This window comes from Periplaneta americana, chromosome 14 (assembly GCF_040183065.1).
Source record: "Periplaneta americana isolate PAMFEO1 chromosome 14, P.americana_PAMFEO1_priV1, whole genome shotgun sequence".
NCBI classification, from domain to species: Eukaryota; Metazoa; Arthropoda; class Insecta; order Blattodea; family Blattidae; genus Periplaneta; species Periplaneta americana.
The window spans coordinates 4340295-4364832 of NC_091130.1; the positions used below are offsets into that span (position 1 = coordinate 4340295).

General features: G+C 35.0%; 1 protein-coding gene across 1 annotated transcript in view; it reads right to left on the minus strand.

The window, feature by feature from the left end:
• The window catches only part of LOC138713966 (lachesin-like), a 794574-nt gene that overhangs the window by 68360 nt on the left and 701676 nt on the right, over positions 1-24538 (minus strand). Inside the window, exon 8 of the mRNA XM_069846547.1 lies at positions 10870-11013. Coding sequence (XP_069702648.1) covers positions 10870-11013 — 144 coding nt within the window. The remainder of the gene's footprint in view (positions 1-10869; positions 11014-24538) is intronic.

Below are 24538 nucleotides of genomic sequence, written 5' to 3' on the forward strand. Positions count from 1 at the left end.
GACTACATAGTTTAATAGAAATATCTCATCATTCCAGAGTATAATATTTTATACAGTATATCCTTTCGACTTCATAGGACACATTCTAAAAGAGAATGACTCTTTCGTGTTGGTCAAAATTCGTAGCACCAAACCCCACGAGGTAAGCACAGACATAATTTTTCTAGAAAAATAGATTTTCTTTTGTTACAATGAGAGTCTATTTACTTACTTACTTATAAATGTCTTTTAAGGAACCCGCAGGTTCATTGCCGCCCTCACATAAGCCCGCCATCGGTCCCTATCCTGTGCAAGATTAATCCAGTCTCTACCATCATATCCCACCTCCCTCAAATCCATTTTAATATTATCTACCCATCTACGTCTCGGCCTTCCCAAAGGTCTATTTCCCTCCGGCCTCCCAACTAACATTCTATATGCATTTCTGGATTCCCCTATACGTGCTACATGTCCTGCCCATTTCAAACGTCTGGATTTAATGTTCCTAATTATATCAGGTGAAGAATACAATGCGTGCAGTTCTGCGTTGTGTAACTTTCTCCATTCTCCTGTAACTTCATCCCTCTTAGCCTCAAATATTTTCCTAAGAACCTTATTCTCAAACACCCTTAACCTATATTCCTCTCTCAAAGTGAGAGTCCAAGTTTCACAACCATACAGAACAACCGGTAATATAACTGTTTTATAAATTCTAACTTTCAGATTTTTTGATAGCAGACTATATGACAAAAGTTTCTCAACCGAATAATAACAGGCATTTCCCATATTTATTCTGTGTTTAATTTCCTCCCGAGTGTCATTTACATTTATTACTGTTGCTCCAAGATATTTGAATTTTTCCACCTCTTCGAAAGATAAATCTGCAATTTTTATATTTCCATTTCTTACAATATTCTAGTCACGAGACATAATCATACACTTTGACTTTTCGGGATTTACTTCCAAACCTATCGCTTTACTTCCTTCAAGTAACATTTCCCTATTTTCCCTAATCGTTTGTGGATTTTCTCCTAACATATTCACGTCATCCGCATAGACAAGCAGCTGATGTAACCCGTTCAATTCCAAACCCTCTCTGTCATCCTGGACTTTCCTAATGACATATTCTAGAGTAATGTTAAAAAGTAAAGGTGATAGTGCATCTCCTTAATTTAGCCCACAGTGAATTTGAAAATTTTGTCTTAGTTAATGTTTTTAGGTATTGCTAGAAGTATTGATTTGTGTTTCTTTTTTCTTTTTCTTTTTTTTTAATCTGGATTCTCTTTATTTCTTGTGTAGCTTTACTTTGTATATAGTGAATTTTTTCTCTCTCTGTTTATTTCTATTATTGTATTTGTATTCCTGGTGTTGTGGAAGAGAAGGCCTGATGGCCTTAACTACACCAGAATAAATAAATAAATAAATAAATAAATAAATAAATAAATAAATAAATAAATAAATAAATAAATAAATAAATAAATAAGTAAGTAAATAAATAAGTAAATAAATAAATAAGTAAAGAAGTAAATAAATAAATAAATAAATAAATAAATAAATAAATAAATAAATAAATAAATAAATAAATAAATAAATAAATAAGTAAATTAATTAATTAATTAATACTTCTCACAACGCCATATCACCAACAAATCTTATACACGGTAGTTACTATTTTCTTAATCAATCGGTTTACTCTTCATAACCTTGTTTTATATAACGAAGTTAGACATGGCAACTAGCGGCTTATCTTGACCAAGTGGCCAACTCGGTACAAACCAGAGGTTGATTGAAATCTGTCCATCCGCTTTAAACATATTTGCGTGGAAACCTAGTAATTTGCTCGTCTATGTTACAACGTGTGTGACCTGGACTTTTCTATGTGGATTTAATTTCCGAAATTGCTTACGATAAAGTAATTATCTCTCTGTTGTATCTGGGGAAGAGTGAACACGTGTGACTGTGTCACGCACGCATTGCGTGCAGGACAGTCCTGTGCGACGCACGGAAACCATCTTGGCACACACAGATTTGTTCTCTGTCTCTGTGGTTTGCCTCAGACCTTTTAAGCTTAGCCTCAACCTAGCCTGGAAAATATCCTACATTATCATAAATCACTTCTGCGACCAAAAAATCACACACACGTACGCACGCACGCACGCACGGACGCATGCATATAATATGACAGCATTAAACATGTAATATTACTAATTATACGATCATACTGTTAATAAATAAATAAATAAATAATTAAATAAATAAATAAATAAGTAAGTAAATAAATAAACAAATAAGTAAGTAAATAAATAAATAAATAAGTAAATAAGTAAATAAATAAATAAGTAAATAAATAAATAAATAAGTAAATAAATAAATAAATAAATAATAAATAAATAAATAAATAAGTAAATAAATAAGTAAATAAGTAATTAAATAAGCAAGGGAATAAGTAAGTAAATAAGTAAATAAATAAATAAATAAGTAAATAACAAATAAATAAATAAATAAATAAATAAATAAATAAATAAATAAATAAATAAATAAATAAATAAATAAATAAATAAATAAATAAATAAATAAATAAATAAATAAATAAATAAATAAATAAATAAATAAATAAATAAGTAAACACGCGCGCTCTCTTCGATTCCCTATTCAACAACAGAGTACAATTTAATACGCTTCAATTCCGTATCCCAAGGAAATAAATTTAACTTAGACCCTGAATTCCAAAAACATGTTTCTACAAGGAACCTTTCCCAACTAAACGACCTATTTTACAGTTATGATGCACTGTGTTAATCAAAGAACGGAAAATAGGGATTTGACGTGATGAATAAGTTTTTCTTAAAATACAGGGCTGTTTCCTATCTCTGATAACGAATTCGAATGACGTCATGTGCGTCAGGAGTCACACGACAGTAGAACTGTGGAGCGAGGTGACAGACCAGTAGTGAGTGACCTTTATTATTTCATGGTTCTAATTTTTATTTTATAAAAGTTGTAACATTGTTATGAATCATTACTCACATTAATGAATGAAAATTACCGATATAAAAATTAATAATTGTAGTAACATTCTTTCAGCTGCTTGTCTATGCGGATGACGTGAATATGTTAGGAGAAAATCCACATACGATTAGGGAAAATGCGGGAATTTTACTTGATGCAAATAAAGAAAAAGGTTTGGAAGTAAATCCAGAAAAGACAAAGTATATGATTATGTCTCGTGACGAGAATATTGTACGAAAGGGAAATATAAAAATTGGAAATTTCTCATTTGAAGAGGTGGAATAATTCAAATACCTGGGAGCAACAGTAACAAATATAAATGACACTCGGGAGGAAATTAAACACAGAATAAATATGGGAAATGCGTGTTACTATTCGGTTGAGAAGCTTTTATCATCCAGTCTGCTGTTAAAAAATCGGAAAGTTAGAATTTATAAAACAGTTATATTACCGGTTATTCTGTATGGTTGTGAAACTTGGACTCTTACTTTGAGAGAGGAACATAGGTTAAGGGTGTTTGAGAATAAGGTGCTTAGGAAAATATTTGGGGCTAAGAGGGATGAAGTTACAGGAGAATGGAGAAAGTTACACAACGCAGAACTGCACGCATTGTATTCTTCACCTGACATAATTAGGAACATTAAATCCAGACGTTTGAGATGGGCAGGGCATGTAGCACGTATGGGCGAATGCATAAATGCATATAGTGTGTTAGTTGGGAGGCCGGAGGGAAAAGACCTTTAGGGATGCCGAGACGTAGATGGGAGGATAATATTAAAATGGGTTTGAGGGAGGTGGGATATGATGATAGAGACTGGATTAATCTTGCTCAGGATAGGGACCAATGGCGGGCTTACGTGAGGGCGGCAATGAACCTGCGGGTTCCTTAAAAGCCAGTAAGTAAGTAAGTAATTTCAACAAACACAGGACCATTGAAAGTTTCATGAAGTAGAGCAAGAATTTTTAAGTTACATGAATTCATTTTATGAATAGCTGATTTTGTTCATTGTTATCTTTGAACAGACGAGATGATAGAGATTTTTTCCGCAAAAGTTGGTATTTCTTTTACAAAATGCAATCAACATTATAAATATGACGTTTTTATTAATAAAAGCTGAAATGTAAGATCGGTACTCGAGAGTAATTAGAAGGAATGTGTCTGCAGCATTAAAATGAGTATTTTAGTACCATTCGTATATTTCCATGGCAACTTTGGAATATAATTGATGTCGCATGAAGTCGCTTCCCTGACAGAGACAAATTCGACGTCCGCAGAGCAAAATAAACTGCATCATGGAGATGATGACGCAGCCGTGACGTAGTACATAGATTTGCTGCAGTTTTGTTTTACAAAAAGTGTAATAAATCAAGACCAGAGAAGGCATTATTTATTAATGTAAATAAACGGTGCAATGCCACATTTCATTTCTGGGATTTGTTTTTCGTGTTGTTAAGTTGCAATGCATGTGTGGGCATTGCCCATAAATCTGATCAGCTAGTCTATGTTTCTATTGTAAGGAGGAATTTCTGGATGGAGAGTGGTTTTGTAATTCCAGATGTGTGAAATCACCTTTGCTGTCTCAAGATTTATGTACATTAAGTAATGTATTATCATTTTGTGATGAAGATTTCGCAACTATATCTTAATACTTAGTATCTCGACATTTCGGAATGTTTCCCGAACTGTCAAGAGGGATGGAGGCTGTTTTTAGAATGTTCAATTTTACCAACTTTATGACCCATTTTCTCAGAAACATTCATATGTACTGTAGAAAGATGAAACTTTTACCACATATTATAGGATGCCTATTGATGTTTTAGACACGAGTAAGTTTAATTATTATAAAAACTTTACAAAGTATCAATTTTTTTTTTGTGCGAGATCGTGCGTATTTGCTTGGTTTCCGCACAAAACCAATCCGGGGAGAGTCTAAAATTCCACATTCAGTATTCCCAACATAACACACATAACAATTTCCCTCTTCTTACCGCTTAAGTGACATATTGATTTTACTGCTTTAGGCTTTTAACATATTATTTTTAGAGACGTTCAATATAGTAATAAATATAAATTGGAAACTTACCACTGCAATTTCACCTAAATTGCACTGTTAATTATTGTTTTTAAATATTTGCAAAACTTAAGTAAACTCTACAACTCCACTATAGTTACTGCATTCGTGATGCAAGTAACATTAAGGAAGCCGTAAAAAATCAACAAATCAACTTGCCGATGTTATTACTGCAATATGTTATATAAATAATATTGTTAAAATATTAAAATGAAAAATAAATCATTACATAACCTTACCGTTTGTTTTAAGTTCGCAATTATAGACTGGGGGGGGGAAGACAGACGTATATCACGGCCTGCTGGAGTATAGTAAATACAGAAAATATTTTAAAGCAACAATGTTGAAGATAGATATTTTTGTTTTGCAAATTTGCCGTCATTGAACAGAAACCAAGATGGAGATTTCATTGCAACTAATTAGAAATTCCTCTTTCAGGTATGTAATAAACGACCTTCGTACAAAAATAATGTACGATACACGAGCGGTATGTTTTCTTTCAATTCTCGGAAATTAAAAAAGCTCAACTACGTTTCGCTTTTGCAAACTTTTCCTCGAACGTAAAAACTTCAACATACCGCTCTTGTAACGTATATTACTATTTATTATGAAACTGCATTTTGGAAAGGAAAAAAGAAGAGAATTACTTTCAGAATATGTATGGTAAGACTTTCCGATGTTAAATTTCAACGTACCTCGTTTACATGTTTCGACCTATTTATGGGTCATCTTCAGAACTGGTCGTTGCTGGTCTTCGCACCACTTGTTCTGTTTCCTGTGAGGGTGTGTTCCTGTGGTATAGTGTAGAGTCAAAGAGTGTGTATGTTTTGAAATTGACTTGTGTGTTGAGAATATCGTTGGGGTGTGTTTTCGTGTGTCTGTATATTAAATATTGTTCTAGTGTGTTGAGTTTCTGGCTTTTTGGTTGGATGTGCAGTATTTCCATGTCTGTGTTGATGTCTCTGTGGGTGTGGTTAGCATTTGTGATGTGTTCTGGATATGTGGAGGTGTTTTGTAATTTTGTTATGGCTGTGATGTGTTCTTTGTAACGTGTTTGAAACGAAGTGCCTGTCTGTCCACACAACTCACTTTGACTCTACACTATAACACAGGAACACACCCTCACAAGAAACAGAACTAGTGGCGCCAAGACCAACAACGACCAGTTCTGAAGATGACCCATAAATAGGTCGAAACATGTAAACGAGGTACGTTGAAATTTAACACAGGGACGTCTTACCATACATATTCCGAAGTGATACAGTGTTAAAAGTTGTGTAATCAAGATGTAGAATTAATTTTCTATTCTTAAACTATCCAACAGAGAAAAACATATCCCTGTGTTAAAAGTAGGAAATATTTATGGAGGACATGTGTTAAGAATTCGAGTTTTGTGTCTTAGGTAGAAGCTGAGATACTCGTAATGGGTCATATGTTAAAAAAAATGTAATTTTTGGGAATTAAATTGCACTCTGCATAACTACATAAACTCTTCTGAAGAGATTTTCTACTGCATTTAACAGGTCTTTTTGGTTTCTATTGTCCTGTGAAGTGTAGGCGATCTTTGCAGATGTCGAGCAATATTGGAGCTAAGATTTGAAGTTGTAAATTGGAATAGTTGGAGAACTTAGATTTTGATAAGGGCTTATGAATTGGGAATCTTAATCAGATTATCGGAAAATTCTGAATTATCATGCTACATTGTTTACAATAATTATTGTTTCAGTAGAGTAATATTGTTTTAGAGGAAAACGATCTGCTGGTGAAACGTTAAGAAATGACAACGAAGCAAAATAAATTATGGTTATTCACTGTGGGCTAAAGCAGGGAGATGCACTATCACCTTTACTTTTTAACTTCGCTCTAGAGTATGCCATTAGGAAAGTCCAGGTTAACAGAGAGGGTTTGGAATTGAACGGGTTACATCAGCTGCTTGTCTATGCGGATGACGTGAATATGTTAGGAGAAAATCCACAAACGATTAGGGAAAACGCGGAAATTCTACTTGAAGCAAGTAAAGAGATAGGGTTGGAAGTAAATCTCGAAAAGACTAAGTATATGATTATGTCTCGTGATCAGAATATTGTACGAAATGGAACTATAAAACTTGGAAATTTATCCTTTGAAGAGGTGGAAAAATTCAAATATCTTGGAGCAACAGTAACAAATATAAATGATACTCGGGAGGAAATTAAACACAGAATAAATATGGGAAATGCGTGTTATTATTCGGTTGAGAAGCTTTTGTCATCTAGTCTGCTGTCAAAAAATCTGAACGTTAGAATTTATAAAACAGTTATATTACCGGTTGTTCTGTATGGCTGTGAAACTTGGACTCTCACTTTGAGAGAGGAACAGAGATTGAGAGTTTTTGAGAATAAGGTTCTTAGGAAAATATTTGGGGCTAAGAGGGATGAAGTTACAGGAGAATGGAGAAAGTTACACAACGCAGAGCTGCATGCATTATATCCTTCACCTGACATAATTAGGAACATTAAATCCAGAGATGGGCAGGGCATGTAGCACGCATGGGCGAATCCAGAAATGCATATAGAGTGTTAGTTGGGTGGCCAGAGGGGAAGAGACCTTTGGGGAGGCCGAGACGTAGATGGGAAGATAATATTAAAATGGATTTGAGGGAGGTGGGATATGATGATAGAGAATGGATTAATCTTGCTCAGGATAGGGACCAATGGCGGGCTTATGTGAGGGCGGTAATGAACCTCCGGGTGCCTTGAAAGCCAGTAAGTAAGTATATCTACATAAACACTTCTGAAGAGATTTTCTACAGCATATAATATGTCTTTTTGGTTCCTAATGTCCTGAAAAGTGTATGCGATCTTTGCAGGTTTCAAGCGGTATTGGAGCTAAGATTTGAACTTGTGAATTGGAATATTTGGAGAAATTAGTTTTTGACAAGAGCTTATAAATTGGGAATCTTAATCAAAACTGAATTATCGGAAAATCCTGAACTATGATGCTACTTTAATTAAAATAACTATTGTTTCAGTAGAGTAATATTGTTTTAGACGAAAACGATCTGCTAGTGAAACGTTAAGAAATGACAACGAAGCAAAATAAGATACGATTGTTTTCGCTTTCAGTTTTGAGGTTCCAATAACAGTTAACCGAGTCTAGAAGTAACGTCTGTAACAGAGATTGCTAACCTTGTCTCCTGACGGAAATGGGTTTTCCTGTAGGGAATGCCCTTTAGAAGGGTTTTCTTTATCAGAGTTAAGGATTCACAGCTCTTATATTGTTGAAGGGAGGGGGTACACAGATTACGAAAATAGACAAAAACAGTAACCGAAAAGGAAGACGCTACAGGGAGTTCTTCTAAACGTTTGACATGTCATGTTTCGAAACCTTTAAAACAACAGATCTCGGACGTAAGTAACGGGGGAGTTTGGAAGTTAAGAGAATGTTCAACTGAAATTTAGAAGAAACAACATAATTGAATATAAAGTAATGTAAAATAAATTTTGTTTTACAGAATTGAGTAGTAATATAATAGTACATTATGCAACGAGCCTATAATGGTAGTAATTAAGACGCGAGTATGTTTATGAAACGAGCGAAAGCGAGTTTCATAATTTTCATACGAGCGTCTTAATTACCATTATAGTTAAGTTTCATACGACTTTTTATGCTCGACCATGTTTCTAACTTTAAATTATTCATAAGTATTCATGTTATTCTTATCTGACTGAGGAGCGGAACTGACCTTGTGCAATATCTCGAAAATTGTGAGATGTGCGCAGACGCGAAAGTATTGATTTTTTCCGAGAAACAAATGTCATTGACCTTGATATAATCTAGAGAGTAAAATAAACATTAATCTTGATATAACATTGAAATTAAATTAGACATTGAAAAACGAGATGACAAATTGAATTTATTTGAATATTATTTACAATTAACGCTAATTATTATAGTAACAGAACATAACCTTCTGCGGCAGTATTGGATTTCCAGCCTCCGTAACGTTTCGCTAGTTGTCTTTCGATTGCATATCCGAGAATAATCGATACTTGCGCTTTCATATTGCTACAATGGTATTTCCTGATTGGTGGAACACCTGAACTTTAATTAGGTCCATAAAGGGCTGCTACCAGGTGTATAATTACTACATTTCGGCATGGTCGAGCATAAATGATTTATCGATAATTTTACGGCTTTAATTGCGAGATATGTGGCTCGTGAAAAAGATGGGGAGTTAGTAAGAGATATTTCATTTTTTAATTAGTGATATGTCACGTACATTGAAAATTAATTTTTAAATAAAATTCGTAAAGAAATTGAAGAAACTTTTATGTTGTACTAGGTTTATATAAGTTTAAATTGAGTACATATTTTTATTTCCAATTATTAAGATTTAATTGACATAGTAAGGCCCAGTTTCTTCAACCTTTGTTAAAATGCACCTAACATAGCGTTAATTAACTGTAAGTTAAAGGTATGAATTGCTGTTAAAAATATTGCGTTTCTTCAATTTTACATTTCACATTTTAACATTCTGTTTATTAACTTTCTGTTAGGACCAGAGATTCTAGAGTTTAACCATAACCTATAACCAAGTATAGGCTCACTTCTGTTTTCTGAACTCTGACAACTGCGATTCTCGCTTGTTTCCGTTGTTTGATTCAGAGAGCATAGAAGTCTTTCTATTCTCTCAGGTTTGATTTCTGCTTCTTTCCTCGTCTGTATCACAGTAACATGGAGCGCCGTATTGGTATTGCTGTTATGAAATGGAAAACACTGGAACAAAAAGAAATCGTGGGACTAATTTCTCTTCGTTCGAAAGAAGCATTCTGCTGGAAATTATTTCGCAGTATAACCAATTATTGAGAATAAACAAACAAACGGATCTAAGTTGAAAGCGAAAAGTGAGGCTTGGCAGAAAATAGCCTATACCTTTGTATGAAATTCTGGTCTGTCAAATCACAGAAATCATCCCCTCTGTTTATGTATTCATGGATATCATTTTCTAAATAATCCAGATATATAAGTTCAGCATCTAACGCACCAGCCATATTGGATACTTCTAAGCTAACAGAGAGTTAAATGCAAATCTAGTCTTTCAGGTGAAGCTTCCTGTAAAGCAGATTTGAATAATTTCAAGGGAAAAATTGTTCCGGGGCCGGATATCGATCCAAGTCACACAGAGTTTGTGTGCACTCGATGTGGGTCTCTGGCGTTTCGTCAGCCCACGCGAGTTGTGTGGATATAAAGGGAAAAGTTGAGACGGTGTCGGGTGGAGTTGCCGGGTAGCTCAGTTGGGAGAGCGCTGGTACGTTCAACCAGAGGTCCCGGGATCGATACCCGGCCCCGGAACAATTTTTCCCTTGAAATTATTCAGAGAGTTAAATGATTTAACTGCATGAAATTGGACAGTTAAATTAACATAGGTTTTAACAGCCTGTTAGTACTAACAGTAGTTGAAGAAATACTTCAACTGTTAAGTTTACAGTTAAAATGGAATAACACACTATTATAATTTAACAAAGGTTGAAGAAACCGGGCCTAAGTTAATTTTGAAACGTAATTTCGTGACAAATATTTTTGAATTCATAACGAAATTTGAAATACTCGTTCAAAATTTCTTTTCATAGTACATAGTGACCACAAATAATACAGTTGACGTATATTTGTGATCCAAAAATGGATTGAACACACTGTATAGCATGAAGCAAAACCAATACAAATACAATATCCGATAAAACAAAAGAAAACAGAGTGACTGAGAAGCAAAGTGCGGGTGCCTCATGCGACAAAGTGCAACATTGTTCGTGCAGCTTGACAAAAATACCTGAGCCCCCCTGGGGGTCTGGGGGTGGGGTGAGGCGGTCCGGAGCCCCCGAGTGCTCGCGCTTCATCTCGGAGCTGGAAGAGGAGGGTTTAGTGTGGTCGTCCACCGCTATCACTTTGGTGGCGTTCCGCGGCGAGGGCTTCTCTGCAACCAGAAGAAGCAGAGCTCAGAGAGGGTGGAAGTGGAGAAAAAACAAGGGATGACCAGGTGTCCCACCCACCCACCCACCCACCCATTCCACTGACAGGAGAAGTGGCAAGACAATCACGGAAGAATTAGAATTCATATTATATGGATTAATTTTGGGATTTACATTTCGTGAAGAAACAAACGGGTTAGAAGTATATCTTGTCGGCTTCGAATAAGTAGCTTACATCAAGGATATACACAGAAATTGAAATATTATCTACTGGATTAGGGATATTTGTCGTTACACAACATACTCACGGAATAGATTCTGCTTCTGGGTAAACTAAATTCCTTTACGAAGCACATAAATCCCCTCGCGGAGAGAAAAACATGAAAAAACCAATTCATAAACAATAAAAATTCCATAAGTTAAGGAAAATTATCTTCATTACTGCAGTACTATTAGAAAAAATAAAAGATGCACTAATTTTTATTAAATATGAAATAATACAGTGTGTCCCAAATTTATGTATACACATTTTGAAACTCTATTTCTCAGCAACGAGATGAGACAGAAATACGATTTTTGCGGTTTTGTATTCCTTAAGTTTGTGTGAGTGTAACCTGTGTATATTTTTGTTGCTTTAGTTTGTTTATAGTGTATTTATATTATTGCATTTGTATTTCTGGTGGTGTGGAAGAGAAGGCCTGATGGCTTAACTACACCAGAATAAATAAATAAATAAATATTAAATAAATAAATAAATAAATATGTTTAAAATGGCCCCCTTCCACGACAGTACACTCCCAACAACGACGTACAACAGACCGACATACCAACTGGATTGTTGCTAATGGAATAACATTACAGGCATGTTCAATCTGAACTCTCAGTTCCTCCAGTGTTTGTGGTTTTGTGGCGTACATTGTGTCCTTTAGGGCTCCCCACAGGTAGAAGTCTGGAGGGGTTAAATCCAGAGATCGAGGCGGGAACTCCGCAGCAATTCCTTTTCGTCCTACCTATCTCTGGATCGTCCTCATTTAGTGAGTGCACAAGTCTTGGAATGTAAGGATCCCATTTTTGAGCTCGCAAAATTCGATGAACACTGGGTTAGCTGATACCATCTCACGAGAACATTGCCTCATTGACTTCTTTGGTGATTGTGGAAAAGCCTGCATGACTGCATCAACACTCTCATTATCGGTGGAACTTCTCTTTCTTCCGCACCGCCCTTTCAACACATCTCCCATCGTTCCGTCGACTTCAAACTTGTCTAGGAATCTTGTGATAGTTAACTTTGTTAATGGTTGTGTTCCAAATTCAACCTTCCAATGTTGTTGAAGCTCAACAACATTCTCCACTTTCCAATAACATTTCAATATCCAATTACGTTCATCAAAGGATAATTTAAATTTATAATTTTTCAATTTTTATAAAATCCATACATAACTTTTTAAATTTAATACTAGAACTATTAGAATTGACAAGATTAGGATATTTAAATACAAATTTGTTATATATTCTTGGGCCTAAATTACTACTATGATTAAATACTGTAACAGTGTGGCATTTTGGTTCAAAACAATCTTAAAGAATTCATACCTTTTGTTTCATAACTATGAGAATACAATTCAAAATTATTTCGATTTTCATGTATGGATTTCATTAATACAATATAATAAATTTGTCTCACGTTAAGTACATTAAAGTCTAGAAACAAATTTTGAGATGAAAAATCATTGCACCGCCATGTTTGTTTATAAACAGATGAACATATTTCCATGCTTTCCGCTGCCTTCTGAATCATAAACCGCAAAAATCGTATTTCTGTCTCATTTATTTGCTGTGAAATAGTATTTCAAAGAGTGTATACATCAATTTGGGACATTCTGTGTAGTAATACAGTATGCGCCAAAACAAACAGCACTGCAATTATCGCTCATCTTCTGTCCACGTTTCCCTAGCAACGAAGTATTTATTTATTGTATTCAATAGTTTTAAATATTGTGAATTTAGTGTTGTGTTGATTTCTGCAATTTATGTTCTCACAACAGAGAAGAAAATGTACAGTAGAAGTGGGTAAAGTCAATCAGTGGGTGTAAAATCGATCATTTGCGATCTTTATTGAAAATTATATATTTTCTCAGTTACTTGTTAAAATTTTGTTATGCTGACTTCATTGCCTGACATTGCAAATGTAAGCGAGAGGGACAACAAAAAGCCTGCGAATGCCAACAATGGGAACACTGTGTAATTACCGTTGAAGTGAAAATTGTTATTTTCAACTTTTTCTCTTAAACGAAAACAAAGTCTTACAAACTCTAAATTATCGTCAGCAGTAAAAGGAGACAGGAAGTATACGTAAGCACTTTTCGTTGAGATTGTATCCTGAAATAATAGTTTTGCAGTTCGTAAATGTCAGTATTGAAACTTATTATGTTAAGAAAACTTGTACCTTTGTAGGGTTAAGTCGATCATGCCATCGACCTACTCGAAGCAGATAGGACCAGCAGGAAGAATAAATTGTTCACCGAAATACCTCCAACTAACACTTATAAACAGAAAAGTGTCATAGTACAGCTTATATTGATGGGATAGTGGGGAAAGAGGAAGACGAAATTATGGTGAATTTCTTGCGTAAGAGAAGTACTGCCAAAGGAACATATTTTGTACACCCCTCTGTACCTTTCCTATGGGAACAACGTAGTTTCTAAAGTGACATGAGGAGGGGAAGATTTCAAATAACATCTGATATAAACCTAAGCAATGTTGAATTGCATTTTAGATTATAATTGAAGGGTGGTATTTCAATGTAAATTTTGAATTCCTAAATCTTTGTTTATTGGTAAGTGAAGTATTAAAATGTGTTTTTATGTTTTATAAGTTGACAATCATAGTCACGATTGTACAGTGGAGACCTAAAGGCCTAATTGTATCGAATAGTATGATCACAGTAACAAAAGATAAACTATATAATGCTATAGGCATATATTGAAGATTATTAATGTTTTTACACCCCTTATAACAAATAAAATATATGTAATACACTTAATTTGTTTTTTAAAACATAAACAGTGATCGATTTTACTCCGGAATATTTTAAAACCGATCTTAAATTAAAAATTCAATGGTGATCGACTTTACCCTATTTAAGCAGGTAACTTCCATCACAAGACAAATAAAAAAAAACAGTTTTTTATGTATTGTAATTCAATTCTTGTAACGTGCCTTCATAAGTAAAGGATATGACGACAAAATGCTATTTTCTGAGGAACTTCGCTCCATTGCATAACCTCAATATCATTAAAAAATTGCAAAATTTTGATCGACTTTACCCTCTTCTGCATTGTCGAATGTTATTTCCTTAATCCTGTATGATGGAACTTCTCGACGACAGCTAACATTGTTGTGTTATTTGGTGCCGCATTGGTAAATCGGTCCTGGTATTACTCTTTAACGTGGCGCAATCTCGGTCCATTCTGATCTGACGCCCCACTCCGTATGACCGGAAATAAACACCTTCTCCTTTGTTGTGAGAACCATAATTGCAGCAGTAACCACAAAACTGAATATACAATATGTTAAACTATAATCTACAATAATAATAAATCTGTACCCGAAATTTTTCTGGTAATTTTCGATTTTCCAAAAATAATTGGTCCTAACATATATAATTAACCACCCTGAAACCGAAAATCGCTTTTTTGAAATTTTTGTTTGTATGTCTGTCTGTCTGTCTGGATGTTTGTTACCTTTTCACGCGATAATGGCTGAACCGATTTCGATGAAAATTGGAATATAAATTAAGTTCGTTGTAACTTAGATTATAGGCTATATGACATTCAAAATACTTTATTTAAAAGGGGGCTTATAAGGGGGCCTGAATTAAATAAATCGAAATATCTCGCCTATTATTGATTTTTGTGAAAAATGTTACATAACAAACATTTCTTTAAAAATCATTTCCGATAAGTTTTATTCTTTGAAAAAGTTTGATAGGACTGATATTTAATGAGATAAATGAGTTTCAATATTAAAATAACTGCCATCTAAGGCGGTGTAATGAAATAAACAAATGACTTCGTCTATAAGGGGCCTTGGACAGCAACAATCGAAAGCTATGAAAGATAGCCTACAGAGAATGTTTCTGTGTTTGTATGAAGTAATATCGGAAGCTAAATTAACCGAGTTGTGTAATTAATTATTATTTCACCATTGGAAATTGTAGTTTCTCTATATGGACATAATGCTATAATGTTATTACAGTAACTTCTGAGTGAATCGAGGACAGGTAAGATTAAAATAGCTTCTTATGCACAGAAAACTTGATAGGCTATTCTGTGTATTCGTTTCCTGTATTTCTTAAAATAATGTTTATCTCAGAGAATTAACGAACAACGAGAGTGTATTGATTTAGTATGCAGTAATAATATGTTAGCTTAGCATTTCATTATTTTATAATCCAAATTTTAACTATGCTCAATTGAATCGTGTTAAAATACATAAAATACATATGCATTAAATGCAATGCAAAAAATTGGGTAATGAGCCAAGCAGATTATGTTGCGCTGTTGTAAAATAAAATTTGTTCCTTCTGAGATTCAAGAGCCCCCATAACAAATTAAAAACATACTTATCCGTGTACATCCGTTATCAACACATTTTTTATATAATATAATATAATATAATATAATATAATATAATATAATATAATATAATATAATATAATATAATATAATATAATATAATATAATATAATATAATATAATATAATATAATATAATATAATATAATATAATATAATATAATATAATATAATATAATATAATATAATATAATATAATATAATATAATATAATATAATATATTTAAGTTATTTGAAGGGTTCAGAACCATAGTGGCCCAAGCACCATTTACTGAAGACGTAGAAAACAAGGGTTAAAATTATGTCATTATCATAATTCAATGGAAACATATAGCAAGTAAAATAAAGTATACACATTAAATGTAAATTATGTCAGTCTTCATTAAAGTATGGACGCATGTAATAAAAATTAAGAAACATGTTAAAGGAATTGTCATTGCACCAAATGAGTGGTCTCTGGACCAAAATGATCGCATTTTAATTATTTAAATACAATTTAAATTAAGTAACATATTAAACGTTTTATCCTTCTATCAAACACGAATGTTCCCTGTATCAAATGTCCTGTTTTAATTATGTAATTACTTTATATTTATTTCTAACGGGTGCAGCGGAGCGCACGGGTACGGCTAGTATACAATATGTTAAACTATCATATAAAATAATAAACATTTGGTTGCTAGGGAAACATGGACAGCAGATGAGCGATAATTTCAGATTTGTTTGTTTCGCCGTATATTGTATTAAGACAATCATGATGGATACAGAGTTACAGATTAAAATATTTTCTGAAAAGTCTATAATGAGTTGTTATCTATTGAATTTAATGTAATTGCAACACATTATGAGATGACACTTATATATTAAAAACAAGTATATTGGTGTTAAAGTATTACACTTATCGAAACTTATAGAAATGTCTATTTTATTATCGGTTTTGGACCTAATATTCTTTCTTGCACAGACGTTACAAGTCGCAGAAAAATAGATCTTATCCACTAATATCACAATATTTTAAGATACACACATATATTCACTGTTGATTTTGAATAAATAATTGTTCTCTCCGAAAAGTATACGTCAAAGTAACAATTGAAGGGTACAGAGGAAGAAGATGATAAGTGAATTTTTTTTCCTGTATCCATATATCTTTTCTAACTGCACCTTCGCTCCTGTCGTATTTTCTTCCCTAAAGCGATAGTTGATTGTTTTTTAAAATGCTACGTACAATAAAATAGAACTGACTGCAAGACACAAAATGTCTTCTTACAAAGTTAAAATACAGTCTGATCCGTTTGGGTTGATAGTAGAAGAAAATTTCTTGCTGGTTATATTATGATTTAAAGTTGAGAGTTTCCATATATGACAATCAACAATGCATAATCTGAAAGGAAAAACGAAAATCGTCGATGATTAAAATGGCTACTACAAATCAACAGCAGGTACAATGTGTTCTTTGGTATGCTGAATTTGAGACTGTTGAAAGAGTTCAAAGGGAATTTCGACGTGAGTATGGTGTGCGTAATGTACCTAAATACGATTCCATAATGTTGTGGTATCGAACATTTGTAGAAACAGGTTTTGTGTTAAATAAACATGCAGGAGGTCGCAGGCGAAACCCAGTACGAGAAGCAGCCATCTCTTGGCTTGGCGCCCAAACTCCCCAGATCTAACCCCTCCTGACTTCTTCGTGCTGGATTTTGTTAAAGACATTGTCTATTCACAGAAATCCAGAGGCCCAGGTCCAACACAGAAAGTTACCCAGATTTTCTGCTCCAAGTGGTTGAGGGGAAAACTTCTGAAAAAACCCCAACCAAGTAATTTGTCCTAACTAGGGTTTGGAATTGAACGGGTTACATCAGCTGCTTGTCTATGTGGATGACGTGAATATGTTAGGAGAAAATACACAAACGATTAGGGAAAACACGGGAATTTTACTTGAAGCAAGTAAAGAGATAGGTTTGGAAGTAAATCCCGAAAAGAGAAAGTATATGATTATGTCTCGTGACCAGAATATTGTACGAAATTGAAATAAAAAAAGTGAAAATTTATGTTTTGTAGAGGTGGAAAAATTCAAATATCTTAGAGCAACAGTAAAAAATATAAATGATACTCGGGAGGAAATTAAACACGGAATAAATATGGGAAATGCCTGTTATTATTCGGTTGATAAACTTTTATCATCCAGTCTGCTGTCCAAAAATCTGGAAGTTAGAATTTATGAAACAGTTATATTACCGGTTGTTCTTTATGGTTGTGAAACTTGGACTCTCACTTTGAGAGAGGAACATAGGTTAAGGGTGTTTGAGAATAAGATTCTTAGGAAAATATTTGGGGTTAAGAGTGATGAAGTTACAGGAGAATGGAGAAAGTTACACAACACAGAACTGCACGCATTGTATTCTTCACCTGACATAATTAGGAACATTAAATCCAGACGTTTGAGATGGGCAGAGCATGTAGCACGTATGGGCGAATCCAGAAATGCATATAGAGTGTTAGTTGGGAGGCCGGAGTGGAAAAAACCTTTGGGGAGGCCGAGACTTAGATGGGAAGATAATATTAAAATGGATTTGAGTGAGGAGGGATATGATGATAGAGACTGAATTAATCTTGCTCAGGATAGGGACCAATTAGATTAGATTAGATTTATTTATTTAACCTGGTAGAGATAAGGCCGTCAGGCCTTCTCTGCCCCTCTACCAGGGGATTACAACTATAACATGAACAATAAGATTACAATTAATATTAAATTTACAATTACAATTACAATAAAAATTGAAGTACGACAAGAATACCTGATTAATGAAAGCTAGACATTTTATCATAGAAGTTAAGAACAAAGAATATTTTTATATTTACTAAATTACAAATTAAACCTACAATAACAAAATTCTATAGTGATGAAATTACCGGATATTGAGATATTTTGTGGTAGATTAAAAGAACTATTTACAAGAAACCATGTCTGAACGAGTCTCAATTACTGACCAAGTGCCTAGTAAGTTTGCGTTTGAATTGAATTTTATTTCGACAGTCCCTGATGCTAGCAGGTAGCGAATTCCAGAGTCTTGGCAGGGCTATTGTGAAAGAGGATGAGTATGAGGAGGTGCGATGGGATGGTATTGTTAGTATTGTTTCATGGCGAGAGCGTGTATTCAGATTGTGGTGGGAAGAAAGGTAAGTGAAGTGAGACGACAGGTACGAAGGAATAGAAGAGTTCAAGATTTCGAAGAGAAAGAGAAGTGAATGTAAATTTCTTTTCTTATCTAGTTTAAGCCAACCTATTGCTTCCAGGGATGGGGTAATATGATCATATTTACGAACATTGCTTACAAAACGTACACACAAATTATGAGCACGTTGAAGTTTCATTTTGTTGTCGCTGGAAAGGTCAGTCAGTAAAATGTCAGCATAGTCAAAATAGGGAAATACAAGTGTCTGCACAAGGGACTTTTTTAAGCAAGAGGGAAGATGAACATTTACCCTTTTTAGCACATGAATAATAGAATATACTTTTCTGCAGGTTTCTGTGATTTGCATGTCCCAGTTGAGATTATTATCCATGTGAATGTCAAGATTTTTTACCGAAGAACTGAAAGGGATATGCACTGTACTTACTTTAACGGGGGAAATGTCGAGTTGCTTTACAGCGTCGGTTTGCCGTTTGTGTCCTAATATGATTGCTTGTGTCTTTCCAGGATTGATTTTAAGATGGAATTTCTTTGTCCATGTCACAATCGAGTCAATGTCTTTGTTCAATTTATCTATAGCGTCATTTATTCGATCTAAGCGGGAAGAGATGTAGCATTGAAGGTCGTCAGCATACAAGTGATAGTTACAATGCCTTACATGAGATGTAATATCACTGACATATATTGTGAACAACAATGGTCCGAGTACCGAACTCTGTGGTATACCTGATGTTATGTTAAGCCAGGAAGAGCTTCGATTCCCGGATACAACACATTGTTGTCTTTCCCGTAAGTAGGATTCGAACCAACTCACAGCAGTCTCTGACAAATGCAGATTTCTCAATTTATGGGTGAGCAGGTCGAAATTTACAGAGTTGAAAGCTTTGCTGACGTCAAGAAGTGTTAGTATTGTTACTTTATTAGAGTCGATTGCTTCACGAATGTCTTCTGTCACTTTAAGTAGAGCAGTGCTTGTGTTGTGTCCAGCTCTGAAACCTGACTGATACTTGTCGAATAGTTTGTGTTCGTTCATGTAGTTAGTAATTTGTCTGTGTACGATTCTTTCCAGTGCTTTTGATATGGCTGGCAGGATACTGATTGGTCTATAGTCGTTCGGGTCGGTGGGAACTTTGACTTTTGGAAGAAGAAGAACGAAAGCTTGCTTCCATATTTTAGGGAAAGTTGAAGTGATTAAGGAACTATTGAATATGTGTGCAATTGTAGGTATTACTATGTCTTGTATTTTCTGTATGAGTAATATGCTAATGTTGTCTGGCCCTTGAGCTTTCGTCTTGATGCGTCGGATGGCTTTCATTACGTCAATAGGAGTGACGTCAGTAAAATAGAATTTGTCTCGAGTTGGGGGAGCTGAGTCAGGCAAAACTGTGTCTTGTTTCGTTGTGTTGTTTAAGGTCGGGTCCTTTACAAAGTGTTCGTTCAATCGGTCAAGTGGGATGGGTATGTCTGCTTGTTCACTAGCCCTTCCAAGTCCAATGACCTTCAGATTTTTCCATAACTCGGAAGGGGTTGTGTTGGGCTCTATAAGTTTGTAGGAGTATTTGAGTTTAGCGTTTCTTATTAGTTGAGTCGTTCTGTTTCTTAGGTGTTTATAGGAGTTAAAATATTCGTCGTTTTTATTGCGGGTGTATTTCCTATAGGCTAAGTCGCGTTCGGACATCAGGCTACGTATTTCAGTCGTCATCCAAGGGGCTGGGGTCTTTCTGGTACGTTTGGTCTTTAATGGTGCGTGTTTGTCATAAAGTTGAAGTATTAACGTATTGAATAAGTCTACTTTCTCGTCTACAGTTCGTAATGTCCAGATCATGTGCCATGGAAGTTGCGCAGCGTCTTCTTTCAGTGCAATATCATCTATTCTTTTGATATCCCTGTAAGTAATTACTCTAGGAGTCGATTTAGGACACTGCAGATTAAACGATAGATAAATGATATCATGCCCTGATAGTCCTGGTGCAGGCAACTGTCCATGCGTCAGTACTTTGTCGGCATTGTTAGTAATTATCAAGTCCAGTAATGTGTCTGTACCTTCCGTGTGATGTGTGGGAGCTAGGGGTAGGATTACCATATCAAGGCACTGAAAGAATGATTGAAGTCTTTTAGTCGTACTAGAATGTAAGTCAAGTAAGTTTGAATTGAAGTCACCCATGATTATAACGTTCTCATATTGCGGCGTTACGTTTAGTAAGGCGGTTTCGAAATCATCTACGTCATATATATGTGGGGGTTTATATACGACACACACTAGACATTTTGTAAATAAGGTGCAAATTTCAATGAACATGAACTCGGGTTTGGCAGAGTACTGGCTTGGAGAATGATGAATAATTTTAGGTCGCAAATCGGATCTAATATAACCAGCCACCCCTCCGCCTCTCTTGCCCTCTCTGTCATTACGGCAAAGCGTATAGCCAGGAAGGTTTACGAGAGTGGAAGGAAGATTAGGATGTAACCAAGATTCGGAGATAAGAATAACGTGAATGTCTAAAGGTGAGAAGATAGAAGAAAATTCGTCAAAATGACACAATAGACTTTGAGCATTCACGTGAACAACATTAAGTGACAAAGGAGAGAAAGAAAGCGCAGCCTTGAGTATGTCTGCGGTACAGAGCAGTGGGCAGGTAGGGTTGCTATTGTTCGTGTTAATAGAGGGGACCGGTCTCTGTACACTGACCTCAGGGACTGTCGGGTGAACATGGAGGGCGGCAATGAACCTCGGGGTTCCTTATAAGCTAGTAAGTAAGTAGTTAAGTAAGTAAGGATTTGAACCCGGGCCGCTCGTTTAACGGTCGGGCATGCTAACTGTTACCCCCCAGGATGGAACAGTTCAGTATTAATTTATCACATTTGCCACTAATAAAATTAGTGTGAAAATGCTGAGAATTAAAAATCAATACTTTCTAAAATAGGCAGTAAAACTGGAATACAAACTCCCAAACTCTGACTGGCAGGGTAATGCGTATATCTAGTCCGCTTGTCACTGTCAAAAAATAAACGTCAGTTCATCAAACGACGAAGCAGACAGCTTGTGTCCGTCTGACACAGTTTTTCCTGCACTTGTATTTATTTCCCTAACTCTGCTTATCCCAGAATTACTCTTACACACAATCCGTTGTCACTAATATATAGGCTAACGTAGTTTGCATGTTATATACGTGTGGTTGGAGGTATGTTGTTTTATGGTTACGCCCATCCCACCCTGCAACCCGCTCCGTTGCTTTTGTGTGTCTGTATGTCAGCAGTTTTATTAATAGGGGAGTAGTGGGCACAGTGAGACACAAAATATTAAGACATATGTATGCAAGTGATAATTCAAGTATTTTTAAAATCAAGTGCAACAAAAATAGACATTAAAACATGGAGTATAATAATACATAAACAAAAATTTTAATAGATGAAGGACATAATATACAATATGTGTTTGTAAAAAAAAAATGCAAATGTCTCACTGTTCCCATTCAGGGGGGTACAGTGAGACACCACAGTGCCTATTAACGGACATTGAAATGATTTACATTTATTTCAAAACAAAAGAAAGCTTGCTGTCTCTTTATCTTGCCATGTTCTGTAGACTCATTAGAATCATTTTGATGTCTGACTTCGAAACCATTGAAACATCTGGAACATTTGGAAAAGTGAATTTTCCATGACTTTTCAAACTTTTTCGAAAAAATAAGATGCATTTTTGATGACAACAAAGCTTAAAATTATAAGAATTTAATTTAATTCTTTACTATTTTTAATATATATATTTTTTAATTTTGTGAATAATTTTTTTTATTTAAGAAACCACTAAAATGTAATGCATCCATTATTTTAAGCTATAGTTCCTAAATTGGTTACTAATAAGTTCATTTTTAATGTTTGTTACCGGTAAATGCAATATAATTACAGTTTATTTTTGCAAATCATTGGTACATGGGAACAGTGAGACGTCTCAGTGTACCCTTCAATGGCATGTTCGTTTAAAAATGGCGCCACCACTTCAAAATCAAAACAAGAAAGACGAAACTTTGCCAAACATAACGTCAAATACCATAGTATTGGGTAAAAAAAACATTCATATTTATATTTAATTTGTATATCCAACATAACCTTCATTAAACACAAGCCAAAATTTTACTTCTAGAGTGAAAAATTACGAATTATTTTTTCATCACTCACGTTCATAACTAGAATCAAATCGAGTATGAAAATACTGTTACTTTACTCATGCAACATACAACTCCACTGTTACAAACATTTCAACATCAAAATTTCCATCTAATAAAAATGTCCCACAGTCATACAGAGTTAGTGTGCACTCAAATGTTGGTTGCTTGACGGTTGTCAGCCCACTTTGAGGTCTGTGGATATAGAGGGAAAAATTGGATCGGTGTCGGGTGGAGTTCCCGGGTAGCTCAGTTGGGAGAGCGTTGGTACGTTTAACCAAAGGTCCCGGGTTCGATACCCGGCCCCGGAACAATTTTTCCCTAGAAATTATTCAAATTAACTTTACAGGGAGTTATTCCTGAAAGCTTAATTTGCATAATACACGTCCCTGTATGTAACAGAAAACCACAATTTAAAGTCACACAGAGTTAGTGTGCACTCAAATGTTGGTTGCTTGACGGTTGTCAGCTCACTTTGAGGTCTGTGGATATAGAAAGAAAAATTGGATCGGTGCCGGGTAGAGTTCCCGGGTAGCTCAGTTGGCAGAGCGTTGGTACGTTTAACCAAAGGTCCCGGGTTCGATACCCGGCTCCGGAACAATTTTTCCCTCAAAATTATTCAAATGTCTCAATGTTCTCCCTGTCTCACTGTACCCCACTTCTCCCCTACACGGTAACAAGTCCACCAACTCTGGTCTACTTTTCCTCCGAATGTAAAACCCCACTAACTTCTGATAACTTCATGTGATGGTGTACTATATAATCTGCACATAAAAGAAATGTCTTATGCTGAGTGGTTTCTCATATACAACGGGGTCTCTTTAATGTGACGTCATGTAGACTCCCAACTTACAAGTACAGTCTGGGCCAGAGCGCTATGAATTTTTATACGAGGGTATAACTCAGCATTAGTGCAATATGAACATCGATTTTAAGGGCGCTCCTTCTACACTCGCTGTTGCTTTTAACGGGAGAGGAGACTAAAATGTTACTTGCAAGACTTTAAGGATATCTTCCCAGGAGATGGTAACTTTGATATCCTCGTTTCAAAATTCATCTCAAGTTAGAAAATGTGTGTCAAGAGAAGACTCAAGAAAACTGTCATTCCCTTCATAGCGGGAACATTCACAGCACAGCAATTTTAATACTGTCTCCTACCAACTTAATAAATATAAAATGGAGTTTGACATTTAATCTCCTTTTCTAGTCTCCACTTCAATATTATTCTACTTTAAGAAATATGTAAATAAAATGACAGTTCCAAGAACTTACAATACTATTACTTACAAATAGATTTTAGAGAACTCGGAGGTTCATTGCAGCCCTCACATAATCCCGCCATCGGTCCCTATCCTGAGCAAGATTAATCCAGTCTCTATCATCATATCCCATCTCCCTCAAATCCATTTTAATATTATCTTCCCATCTATGTCTCGCCTACACAAAGGTCTTTTTCCCTCCGGCCTCCCAACTAACACTCTATATGAATTTCTGCATTCGCCCGTACGTGCTACATGTCCTGCCCATCTCAAAC